Source organism: Moschus berezovskii, chromosome 15, assembly GCF_049115385.1.
Source record: "Moschus berezovskii isolate FMDL1 chromosome 15, NW_MosBer_1.0, whole genome shotgun sequence".
NCBI lineage: Eukaryota > Metazoa > Chordata > Mammalia > Artiodactyla > Moschidae > Moschus > Moschus berezovskii.
In genome coordinates, this window is record NC_142474.1 from 45,426,916 (window position 1) to 45,439,924 (window position 13,009).

The 13,009-nt window shown below is 49.8% G+C and overlaps 1 protein-coding gene across 1 annotated transcript in view; it reads right to left on the reverse strand.

Annotated features, from left to right (window-relative positions):
- Nucleotides 1–13,009, reverse strand: part of SLC24A3 (solute carrier family 24 member 3) — a 435,205-nt gene that overhangs the window by 94,356 nt on the left and 327,840 nt on the right. Inside the window, exons 4-6 of the mRNA XM_055430518.2 lie at nucleotides 10,502–10,576; nucleotides 7,117–7,201; nucleotides 6,275–6,378 (exon numbers count right to left, since the gene is read on the reverse strand). Of these exons, the coding sequence (XP_055286493.2) occupies nucleotides 6,275–6,378; nucleotides 7,117–7,201; nucleotides 10,502–10,576 (264 nt within the window). The remainder of the gene's footprint in view (nucleotides 1–6,274; nucleotides 6,379–7,116; nucleotides 7,202–10,501; nucleotides 10,577–13,009) is intronic.

Here is a 13,009-nt window from a genome sequence, read left to right on the forward strand (position 1 = left end):
TCATTTCCACTTTTCTCAGCAAATCTGGGGTGAGGGGATCAAATCATTATTGTCCTGGATGGTCTTTCAGACGCCAGTGGATGATGCTAGGTTCACTTGTCTCTATCCAGTGAACTGGATCCTGCTGCTCCCCTGTGTCCAGACCCACCAGGGCTTACAGCTCACGTAGGATGGACTCCTCTCTCTGGAAATCTGTCCCTCAAGCCCTTCTGGTCTCCACTGTCCCTTGACATCCCCGTATATGATTTTTACATTATCCAGATTTCTAATTGCACTTCTAGGGAGCTCAGCCCTTCTGCATCCCAAGTGGAAGCAAAGACTGCCTAGAATGGCAGCTGTTATTTTGAACACAAAGGACATTCCCTGAAAGCAGGCTGTCCTGGCCCTGAGGTCCTATGAGGCAGCCTGGTACTGAGGCTGGTGTCTCCTCCCTGTGAGCTGGAGGTGAGACCTATGGGATGGCTTATGTTTGAAGGCTGATTTGAGTGTGTAGCCACGCTTTATGAACCCCACTCAATCTCCCCACCTTTATTTGCTTAGGGGTTTTCTCTGGACCCCAAAGTCCACCCTGCCTTTGCTCAGTAAATTGGAACATCACAGAATTAATGTCCCTCAAAGGCAATCTTTAAGCAATGACAAGGAAGGCTGGTGGATAAATCCCCTGCTCCTGCCCCTTGGGTGCGAAAACCTGGAGGCTGTGTTCTATGCTATCTTCCTGGCCCCCAGAAGCAGCCATCCCAGCTGCCCACACCAGGGACTTGCTGGGGACACACAGCCCTTGGCTGCTTTCACCTCCCTGTTTCACTCCCCCACTGCCTGGCTGGGATCACCTTTTATTTTATTATTTATTTTTCTTTAAGACTTTTTTTTTAATGTGAATGATTTTTAAAGTTTTTATTGAATTTGTTACAATATTGTTTCCGTTTTGGCATTTTGGCCACAAGACATGTGGGATTCTAGCTCCTTGACCAGGGATCAAACCCTCAGCTCCCGCATTGGAGCACTTAACCACTGAACTGCCAGGGAAGTCTCTGAGATCAACTTTTAGATAAACTAGTGAAGAAGGCTGATCGCCGAAGAATAGATGCTTTTGAACTGTGGTGTTGGAGAAGACTCTTGAGAGTCCCTTATACTGCAAGGAGATCCAACCAGTCCATTCTAAAGGAGATCAAACCTGGATGTTCATTGGAGGGACTGATGCTAAAGCTGAAACTGCAATACTTTGGCCACCTCATGCGACGAGTTGACTCACTGGAAAAGACTCTGATGCTGGGAAAGGTTGGGGGCGGGAGGAGAAGGGGACGACGGAGAATGAGATGGCTGGATGGCATCACCGACTCTGTGGACATGAGTTTGAGTGAACTCCAGGAGTTGGTGATGGACAGGGAGGCCTGGCGTGCTGTGATTCATGGGGTCGCGGAGAGTCGGACACGACTGAGCGACTGAACTGAACTGAACTGAACTTGAATTTGAAATTGCTGTTTAGATTCCTCTGGGGAAACCCAATCGCAGGCAGGCAGGTCTTGATTCAGAGATCCCACCTCTGGGTGCTGTCTGGGACCGTCACGGGCAAAGTGTTCACAGAAGGAAGGCAAACCCAGCCACTAGGAGGTGGATCTCACCAGAGGACATCAGGTACATTTCTAGGATGCCGGGAGAGGAACGAAGGGTTCCTCTGCCAGCCTGTAATAACCGGAATATGAGAGTTCTGCATCTGGGATGCAGTTAGACTGTTTACCGCCTGTCTATGCTTATGTCTTGAAAGCTTAACATAACTCTGAATGGGAGATTTAAATTCATAAGTATGTTGTTTTGCAAAACTGGCAGCAGTTCTTTCAATACAATACATAAGATACATTACTGTGTTGTCTCCAGATCTCGGTGTTCTGTCTTTGTTATTATGTTTTGCTCTTAAATAAAGAAAATCTTTAGGACCACAGTCCTGTACATGTCTTGTGAGGATTCCAAGAACCTTTCCATAAGCTACTTTCCAAGAAGCAATTTCTTTCTCGTCCCATAAAACTCCCCAAAGTACCTTAGGCGAACTCCAAGGCGCTGGGTATGTTCGTAAACTGCAAATGTAGCAGACATTCAATTACATCGAATTCATCAAAACCCTAATTGAGACAGGAACTCAAGCTTTATGGCCAAATTACTTTAATTTCAGATGGGGAGCAGACTCGGTCACTAATGGCCTTTCACGCCAGGACACCATTAGAGAAGCCCACGGGCGCTCACTGGTAATTCGCCCTGCAAATCCAAGTGCGGAGCAATGTAAATGACGCTGCCAAGTAAGCCCCACGTCTGGATTGATGAATCAGCTCAATTCCCAAAGTCTCTCCTGTGCTGCCACATCTCTCTGTCCCAGCTCCACTGCCCAGGAGGGCTTCTCGGTAGATAAGGCAGCACCTGTGTCTCACCGAAGTTGGTTTTCCTCCCAGCGATCAGAAGGCACAGGGACCAGGACCTGACGCCACCTCCTCATCTTTCTTTTTTGGCTGTATCGGGTCTTAGTTGTAGCACACGGGATCAGCACTGTGTCGTGCAGGCCCCTTTGTTGTGGTGCACGGACTCTCGAGTTGTGACACACTGGCGTAGCTGCTCTGCAGCGTGTGGGATCTTAGCTTCCCAACTAGGGATCGAACCCTCATCCCTGCACCACTGGGCCAGCAGGGAATTCCCAATACCTCATCTTGCTTCTCATTTTCTTCCCAACCTTCCCATTCCTCCCCACTGGCATCCTGTGGTTGTTCAACTATTTTTTTAAACAAACTTTTTTAAATTGGAGGCTAATTGCTTTACAAAGTTGTGGTGGTTTCTGCCATACACCAGCAAGAATCAGACATAAGTATATATATGTCCATCCCTCTTAAGCCTGTCTCCCACTCCCACCCCATCCCACCCCTCTAGGTTGTTACAGACTTCTGTGCTGAGTTCCCTGTGTCATACAGCAACTTCCTATTAGCTATCTATTTTACATAGGCTCAGCTGGTAAAGAATCCGCCGGCAATGCAGGAGACCCCAATTTGATTCCTGGGTCGGGAAGATCTCCTGGAGGGCATGACAACCCACTCCAGTATTCTTGCCTGGAAAATCCCCATGAATAGAGGAACCTGGTGGGCTGCAGTCCATGGGGTCGCAAAGAGCTGGACATGATTGAGCAACTAAGCACACAGCACATGTTTCAATGCTACTCTCTCAATTTGTCCCATTTCCTTCCCCTGCTGGGTCCACAAGTCTGTTCTCTATGTTTAGCCTCTATTGCTACCCTGCAAATGGGTTCATCAGTACTATTTTTCTAGATTCCATACGTAAACGTTAATATACGATACTTGTTTTTCTCTTTCTGACTTACTTCACTCTGTATAACAGGCTCTAGGTTCATTCACCTCACTAGAACTGACTCAAATTCATTCCTTTTTATGTATGAGTAATAGTCCATCATATATATGTACCACAACTTCTTTCTCCATTCACCTATCAATGGACATCTAGACTGCTTCCATGTCCTGGCTATTATAAACAGTGCTACAATGAACATTGGGGTAGATGTATCTTTTAGAATTGTGGTTTTCTCAGGGTATAAGCCCAGAAGTGGTATTGCTGGATCATATGGTAGCTTTACTTCTAGTTTTAAAAGAAATCTCCATGGGCTTCCCTACTGTTTCAGCAGTAAATAATCCACCTGCAATGCAGATGTGGATTGGATCTCTGGGTTGAGACAATTCCCTGGAGAAAGGAATGGCAAGTCCAGGATTCCACTCCAGTATTCTTCTTTGGGAAATTCCATGGATAGAGAAGCCTGGTAGGCTACAGTCCACGGGGTCACAAATGAGTTGGACATAACTAAGCGACTAAACAACATATTGTTCTCCATGGTAGCTGTATCAACTTACATTCCCACCAACTGTGCAAGAGGGTTCCCTTCTCTCCACACCCTCTCCACCACTGTTTGTAGATTTTTGAAGATGGCCATTCTGTTCCACTGTATTGTTAATAAGTTCTGTCAATGGGTAGGTCAAATTATTGCAGTGACCAAGGGTGGAATCTGGAGACAGTGACCCCAGGGAACCTTATTCTTCTCAGAGCTGAAAATGGTGTCTGACTAGTGTGTACCATGTGCACCAAGCACTGCTGAATAAGCTCTGTTTCATCCTTACAGTGATACTAAGAGGTAGATGCCCTTGGACCCACTCTCAAGATGAGAACACTGGAGCTTAGAGAGGTGACATAACTTCTCCAATGCTCCATAGCCAGCAAATGGCAGAGCCAGGATTCAAATCCAGGCGTATCTGATCCCCGGGCTCATGTTCTTTCCAAAACATCATTTTTTTCTCCGTCTGCAAAGACTTCCGGGATTTGAAAAAGGTCTGAAAAAGACAGCTGGGTAGCCTTGGAACTCTCCAAGTGGGCACAGGACAAGGAGAGTCAGGAGGGAGGTCAGCCCCAGAATCACCACCTGGCTCCTCTAACACCGTTGTGGTTGGTGCTTCTCCCCCTGATCATGTGAGAGGAGCTTGCCAAGGCCCTTCCAGGGGGGCAAAATGACTGATCCCAGCACTTGCTAAAGTTCAGGAAGCAATTTATCTTTTCTGCAGGTGTTCTAACCAAGCCAGTGATTAACCGTATTGCTAATAAATTATGAAACAGAAGTGCATTCAGCCCACCTCCTATGTAATTAGTTGTGTGGCATTTACTGGGCACTTTTCAGCCATGTGTTTCATCTCTTTACATTATCTCTCCCCCTTTGGGCTTGACTTTGCATCAGGCTTCAGGCACAAATGACGAAAGAGCTAGTGACAACACTGATACCGGCCGAGCTAACGCTCCTGCTGCTAACGGGGATGATGCTCATTGAGAGCGCTGACGGCCACCGGCCCTGCGGAACGTGACTGTTCGTCTCCGGGAGGCAATCAGAGGGCGGCCAGCGTGGGTGGGGGCCAGGGAAGTACAAACGGCCCCAAAGGCGAAGATGGACACTCACTTTTCGGGGGTCCTAACTGCATTTACAAGAGATCTAAACAATGCCATGTCGCGGGTCCATAAAATCTAAGACGAGACAATGGACTGAACGGATGAAGAAGGAAAACATTCAGTCAGCAAGTCAGGTGTAACTTGATCACCACATTTGGACACAGCTGTCCGGCAGCCCCTTCTGGGGGTAAGCATCTAGCTGTGGGCTCTGGAGCCGACCCGATAGGATCAAGGTGTCCCTCTGCCTGTAGCCCAGAAGCAACAAACCAACCAGGTGACCCAGACAAACCACTCGGCATGAAGATGATGGGAATGAAAAGCAGGCAGTAAGAGGGGCAGTGGTGCCAGGGAGCAGCCGGCCTTTGAGTCGGTGGTGCTGGGTGCCCCCAGCCAGGGTCTGGGAAAGGATGTGGGAGAAGGTTTGCAGGAAATTCCTTAGCCCTGCAAACCAACCAGCCATTTCCAGCAGAACCTGCGTCCTTCCTCCATAGCGAGGGGGCTGGTGGGGTCCCCAGGTTCCTCAGTACTGCAAGTGGGAGACCCTCACGGGCTACTGGAAGTTGCTTTTCCTAGAATATATGGAGTCCTGGCTGCTTAGGCAGAGAGCTCAGGACTGTGTTTCTGAATAATCTTCCTATGAAAGAAACTAGGGCATCAGAGCCAGCCGGGAGGGAGGTTGGCTGCAAACCCCCAGCTGCCACTGCAAGGCTGCAGATGCCCGGCAGCCTCACATGGTGGTGACATCAGGTGTCTTCTCCAGATTTTCCAAGACAGACACCAGATGCACATGGGCCCCACGACACCTTCTGGCAGTGGAATAGTCTCTATAGATAAAATGCAGGCATGCAAAGCCTCTCATGACCCCCAAAGTGAGCTCAAGTGGACACAGAAGTCAAATGTTTGATCCTTATAGAAAAAGAGAGAATGCTTCCCAAACTGTGACAAGTGAAGAAAAACAATCTGTCATCTCCTCTCCCTCCACCCCATTAACTCCATTTCCACTCCTAAGGTTGGTTTACATCATTCCAGTTCAGATCAACAACACAGCAAAATGAGGGTGACACCCTCAGATCTGCAGGCTGGTTACCTATTCACGTGGCTCTTGAACTCCACGATCCATCAGCCCAGAGACCAAATCACACTGCTTGGGTTTCCAGTCCTGGCTGGGCCAGCTTCTCAGGGCATGAGACCCCATGTCACCCCACCCAAGACCACTGGCCCTTGGGTGTGCTCAAGGGAGACAGGCCGTGGCCTTACCTCCACAAGGGTCCTACTATGCCATGTTTTGCGTGAGTCTCACCTGCCCCGCGAAGAGCCCACAGACGCCGATGATGCACAGAATGTTGAACACAGCGGAGCCCACGATGGTCCCCACACCCACGTCGCCCTTGGTGATGAAGACTCCTGAAACACAGACCGAGGTTAGCCAGCTGCTGTGGTGGGCTTAATCCAAAGTGGGTGTGGGGTGGTGGGGGGAGATTTTTATTTATCTATTCATTTTCTATCGGAGCATAGTTGCTTTACAATGCTGTGTTGGTTTCTGCTGTAATACAAAGTGAGTCAGCCATATGTATGCATATATCCCCTCCCTCTTGAGTCTCCCGCCCTGCCCCCATCCCAGCCCTCTAGCTCATCACAGAGCATCAAACTGAGCTCCCTCTGCTATACAGCAGCTTCCCACTAGCTTTCTGTTTTACACGTGGTCAAATATGTATACATGTCAATGCTACGCTCTCAGTTCATCCCACCCTCCCCTCCTCCCACCACCACTTGGACACACCTCTGTTCTTGACATTTGCATCTCTATTCCTGCCCTGCAAATATCTTCATCAGCGCCGTTTTTCTAGATTCCATGTATACGCGGGGGAGTTTTTTAAGTGTTAGACTGTTCTCAGGATCTACAGGAAACAGCAGAGGCTTGGAGAGAACTTTCCAATCTCTATTGGAGCCTCTGTCTACAGGACCATTGGAACTGGGTCTGGAACCCATTCATGCAGAGCAAAAACACCACTTTAATTAAGATGAAAACAACCACTCCAGCGGCAGGGAGGCTGGTGCTCTGCCCCTTGGGCTCTCCTGTTTCCAAGAGCCCTCGTTCTTCAGGGAGGACAGAGCTGAGATGTTCCCCAGGGTGGCACCTACCTATGACCGATGTGAACAGCTCCGGGGCTGAACTGCCTGCCGCCATGAATGTAGCTCCCGCCACATCCTCACTGAGGTGCAGGCGCTGCAGGGGAGCAAAAGCATGAGTCAGGTTTCTCTAGAAACAGCGGCGACTGTGACTCCCCCGGTCCCAGCTCAGTCCCTCCTCAGCTTCCCCTTCTCCCTAGCTGGGCCACACCTCCTCTCTGGGCAGTATCAGGGAGGCGGCTACATGTTCCCTCCAAGTAAAGGCTCTGACAAGATCTAGGGATCCCAAGCCAGATGCCCTGGGGGCTGCAGAGATAATGGGGGGAGGGGAGTGGTCTTGTGAGGCAGGGTGGGCCTTCACCTCCTTTTTAAAAGCTCAGTTCCCTCTGTGTTGCCAAATATTCCTATTTATAGAGATGCCCAAATCTACATTTGTATGTAAAAGATTCTGACTTTTTTCACTATCTTGCTGATGTTCTCGGGCTAAATTAGGCTCATGGTAACCAGTTTTTGAGCCCGGAGTCTGGGAGTTTGGGGCTGGGGAGGATCACCCATCCTCAGTGCAGCCTTGAAGCCTGGGGTAGAGGGAATGGGGGGCAGTGAGAATGAGTATAAAGAGATGGTGAGCCCCGCCAAGATGACCCACACAACGAGCTCTCCAGGTTACCTTGCTTGCTGACGCAAGAGGTGATTTGCAAGAAGACACGTGAACTGAGGCTGGGTGGTGTGGGGAAGTGGTGTAGGGAGCCTTTCTGCATTCACTGCTGGCCCAGAAAGGAAGATGCCCGCTGTCAGTAAATAGGCGGCTCCCTTGGGCATCCCAGCTGAAGGGACCCTGGTCCCTCTTCCAGCAGCACCACAGCTGCACTTCCCTGCTCAGCCATTGAGGGGCAGCACGGCCTCGGTGAAGGCCCCTGGCTCCACGGACCATTCTGAAGCTGCCGCGGAGCCCAACTGAACATTTTGACCTGGAAACCTGGGTTCCCTGGATCTTGACTGAACAGTAAACTTTGCAGGTGGTTCTGAGAAGACCCTAAGATGGAGGTGCAGCTGTCTGAAGGTGAAAGGTGTGGCCGTGAGGGTGGCCGGGCATCCCGTCTCCCTGGGCAGGTACCCCAATGGTGCTCAGGGTCCATGGCTCGTTTGCCCAGGCTCGCCAGAAGCTGTGAGCCTCACTCTGCAGTGTCCGCTCCAGCTCGGGCTCCTGCTGGGGTGTTAGCTGTGGAGTCCACCCCCGGGCTCATGCATGTCCTGTTCCTCTCTCTGGAACACATTGCTTCTTCCTCCTGGACCTTCCCTCCCCTTTCACCCCTCATTGATGTCAGCCCTGGCCGCATCTCACTGGCATCACCAGCTGGTTGGGAGAGCACTTCCTGCCTTGGGACCCTTTTCATCTATTAGAACAGTTGTCAAAAGTTTTCCAGCTTCCTCCTGAGAAACTCCTATGTCTGGGCCGGGCATCCTCAGGGCTCCCCACACGCTGAGTCTTGTCCCTGGGTCTCCCAGTTTAGTTCTCCTGCTCAGACTCTTGGCTTACATATCTGTCCTTGTAAGACACTGCCACTGAGACTGCTGCTCCTGTCCTGCCCCTGTACAAGCCCTTCCCTGATTTCAAACTGAGTCAATTCTGTTCCCCTCTGTTCTTCTGTTCCCCTCTTCTCTGCATCTCCAGCTCCAGCACTTCACCTGTCCCCGGGTCTCACTCTGGAGCTGCTCTGAGCCCCAGGCCCCATGATGGCCAGGATCACACCACGTTTCACCTTGATTCCTCCCCAGGGGCTGTGCTCACAGGTGCCATGTGTGTCCCTAGTGGAGGAGAACACATTCTGACAATTGCATGTACATTTCCAGCACCAGGTCTTAACTTGGCTATTAAACACTGTGTGGTAGAGAGAGTGGTTGGCTTTGTATGAGGACTAAACTGCTCCTGGTGGATTGTAGAGACCACAGACGACCCTGATTACTGGCACTTCGGTGCCTCCCCCTCCTCTCCACCAGGTGACCCTGTTCTCAGGTTAAACTGCTTTGGATAAAAGGCTTCCACACTGGCCGGCCATCCATCTCAGAAACCAGCTCTCTCACTTCCCTTCTCCCACCTCCACTGTGCAGAGGAACCCACTCCCGGGGTCTCTCTAGGGTTGCTGAGGGATGATTCTCTTTCTAGTACACAAAACTAACTGATCTCAGGAGGTGGAAGAAACTGCTTAAGCTAGTGGTTCTCAAGTGTGGCTTCCAGACCAGCACAACACCTGGGAACTTATTGGAAATGTAACTTCTGTTCCCCACTGTCCCCCAAGACCCAGTGACTCAGACACGGTGGGAGGGACAGTCCAGGCTGAGGGCAACGTGAAGGAACAGGAGTTCCAGACAGACAGGAGGTGTACCTGGGAGACAGACACTTTCTGAAAAAGGGATTCTGAATTAAAAATAAAACAGAAAGCTTCCAGATAAAGGAAACTACATTTCAAACCAGAAAAAGAGATGAAAGAAGAAAGAGAACTAAAAGAGCTCTGGATATGCTAAATATTTTAAATGAAATGGACGTAATCGGCCCTGGTGTCCCCTGGGCTGACTTCGAAGAGACCCTTTCCTGGTTTCTGCAGCCAGTTCTTTCATTGTCTTGCTTTTGGGGTCCCTGCGTGCAGTATTTCTGCACATGCAGAGAGAGGAAGGGTGGTGGAGGTGTGGCTGAAGACTTCTCACTCTCGAGGACCCCACGAATCATGAAGGAGGGTTATGACGGCAGAATGAAAGGGAGGGGAAGAAGGTGGAGGAAGGAAGGGTGAGACTTAAAAGGAAAAGAAAGTGGGAACAGAACACAAACTGCATTTCGAGTTACGCCAAATGGTGCAGGGAGAGCTGGCTGGAAGGGTTAAATCCCAGCTATGGATCGGCATGGTCTCCTCTGCTAGCTCAGTTGATAAAGAATCTGCCTGCAGTGCAGGAGATCCCAGTTCAATCCCTGGGTCGGGAAGATCCCCTGGAAAAGGGATAGGCTACCCACTCCGGTATTTTTGGGCTTCCCTAGTGGCTCAAATGGTAAAGTATCTGCCTGCAATGTGGGATATCTGGGTTTGATCCCTGGGTTGGGAAGATCCCCTGGAAAAGGGAAAGGCTGCCCATTCCAGTATTCTTGCCTGGAGAATCCCCATGGACAGAGCAGCCTAGTGGGCAACAATCATGGGGTCTCAAAGAGTTGGACACTACTGAGCGACTAAGCACTACCCAGCACAGCATGGATGGGCACACCGAAACTAAGCAGACCACTGAGTTTCTGGGCTTCCACTGCCCACAGCTCTGAAGCACGCTGGCGCCTGGCCTTCCCACCAGCAGCATGCAGGGCTCCTCAGGACCTCAGTGGAGGAGGCTGGAACAGTTCCAGTGCTCAAACATGTACCTCACAGATCTTTTCCAAGGAGGGGACGAAGAAGTCATCACACACAATGGCCAGCGCGTAGAACATGTACATGGCCTGGAAGAGAGGAGAGAAGGGGTTAAAGTCAGAGTCAGGGCAGAGCCCCTGGGGTGAGGGTCAGGCCACCCTCTGCTTCAAGAACACCTTGTCTTCAATAATTCAGCAGCTTATACTATATACCGAGTCTTTGCAATGCCTGTCACCTATCACACGCTCACCTTGTCCACCTCCTAGATCCCCAGGTGTACCATGGATGCTGCCCCAGGGCCTTTGTTATTCCCACTGCCCAGAAGACGTTCCCTCCAGATCACCTTGCCTCAGTCCTCCATGTACTTAGGGCCTCCGGATTAATGTCAATCTAAGAAAAAGGCCCTCCCCATCCCCCATATTCTGCTTTGTTTTTCTTGATCTATTTTATGTATAGCAGGCTAAAAGCCTCAACGCCTATTACAAGTCCCGTAAACTCTCTCTCCAAGACCATGTTCCAATATTATGTATTGATCTTCCTCGAGGTAAGAAGCTTTGTCTAATGCACAACAGTGCCAACACTTGGATTAGGACGAGAAATGAGTAGATTTGCCAGGCTCTCTGTGCTTTCAAAGGTGAAGGCTACTGAAAACCAAGTTAGTTTCACGCCGGAGGCAGCGTGAGGTGGGACACCCACCCACAGATACTCTGTAACAAGGCTCCTCTGGACACCTAGGGGCCTGCCAGGCCATGGGCTTCTTTCCAGCTCAGAGCACTGCCTGGCATCTGAGGGCAGCCTGCCACTTTGCTTACAAGAAACTCTCTTCCAACTCTTTGCTATGTTTCCCACTAGAATTCAGGTTCCCACTGGGAAAACAAACAAAACAGAACAAGATATTGATGGGGTGCTGCGTGTGTCGGGGGACAGGGGGGTGAAGGAACTCTGTACCTTCTGTTCAATTATGCTGTGAACCTAAAACTGCTCTGAAAGGTCTACCATTCATAATAATAATAAAACAACAGCATAAAGGAACAAAACAAATGTACAGAGTCAAACTTGAAGATGCAAAGGACCTACTGAAAGTGGTGACAGGGATGATTCTATCAATCCACTGGTCCAAATACTTTAGAGAATGAGGCATTTGGGAATTAACTTGACCATTCCTATATTTCCAAAGGATAATATGATACCATCACTTACAATGATAACAGTACCACCACCATTAATAATACCTGCCCCTCTTTGTTGGGCCAGGAATTAAGGCATGTTCTGGGAGTCTCAGTTCTCCTAACTCACGTGGGAGGCAGGGGGGTTACTGGCCCATCTCCCGAACACCGCAGAGCACATCTTAACTTCTCCAGGGACCCTCTCCACGCCTGCCCACAGCCATTGTCACCCCACGCGGAGGTCGTTTTTGCTTTCTGCCTCGTCTCTGCTTCCTGTTTCAGCTCACTCACTAATGACTGCCTTCGCCAGCCACACAGAGGGAGGGACAGTTTCAGAATCCTAGTCAGCCACTTTTGGGGGCTGCCCGTCAGAGCCACTGATGTCCTTATTTATTTATATTTGAAAAGGTTCATTTTGATTGCATGTTCACATAAATATACCATTTATACACCAGAATAAACATGATCAGCATGAACATGAGTAAACCCTTGCTACCTCTGTATTTGGAGTGAATCCCTCTTTTCCTCTATAAATGAATGGACCATGAACAGTGTTGCAATAAAAAAAAAATCTTTAAGCATATATCCTTTTGCATTTCTAGGATAAGCTTCCAGATGGGGAGCTGTTGGATAATGGTCATTAATGTTATTAGTTTTACAAGGTGCACGGCAAAATACAAGACAGATTGGAAGTCTCAAAAAGGGTTGAGCCAGCCCAATACCCTGGGACTGCCCACATGGAGCCTAGGCCAGTGGAAACTGTGGCTCAGCTACAGCAACCTAGTCAGGTGAATGTGGGTCATGCTCTAAAGATGATGAGTGAAGATTTCTGGGGGAGGGGGTCGTCTGTGTGAGCTGCAGGTCCAGTATCAGACCACCAGGGCTTTTCTTCCCTGGAATGCATCAGGATATCTCTACTCAGACACTGACCCACATGCTGCCAGGGACCATGGGTCATCTTTCAGGTTTATGTATCTTCAAGAGAAGGGAGGCAGCTATGTCCTTCACATCTTCCTCACTATCCTGTTCCAGGTTTGCCCAGAATGAGGGCCAGGTTTGCCTGGAGTGAATAGGTTTCAAGACGGGAGCGTTCAAATAGTAGCTGGTGTCGCCTTCTGAAGCCGTTCAGGGAAGTGGCCAAGGAGCATGCCTGCACAGCGACCGCTGGAAAAGGCAGCCCGCAGCCTTGGAGGAAGCCCAGGATGGGGTCAAGGACCTCGCACCCAGTCCTGGACTTGACACTTCCAAGCTGTGTGACCTTGAGGGACTATCCTTAGCTTGCTAGCCTTCAGCATGAACCCTGCCATGCTCTCTAGTTAGCTTCTGTGGCTGCTGGAGAGGAGCAAATGGAAAAAA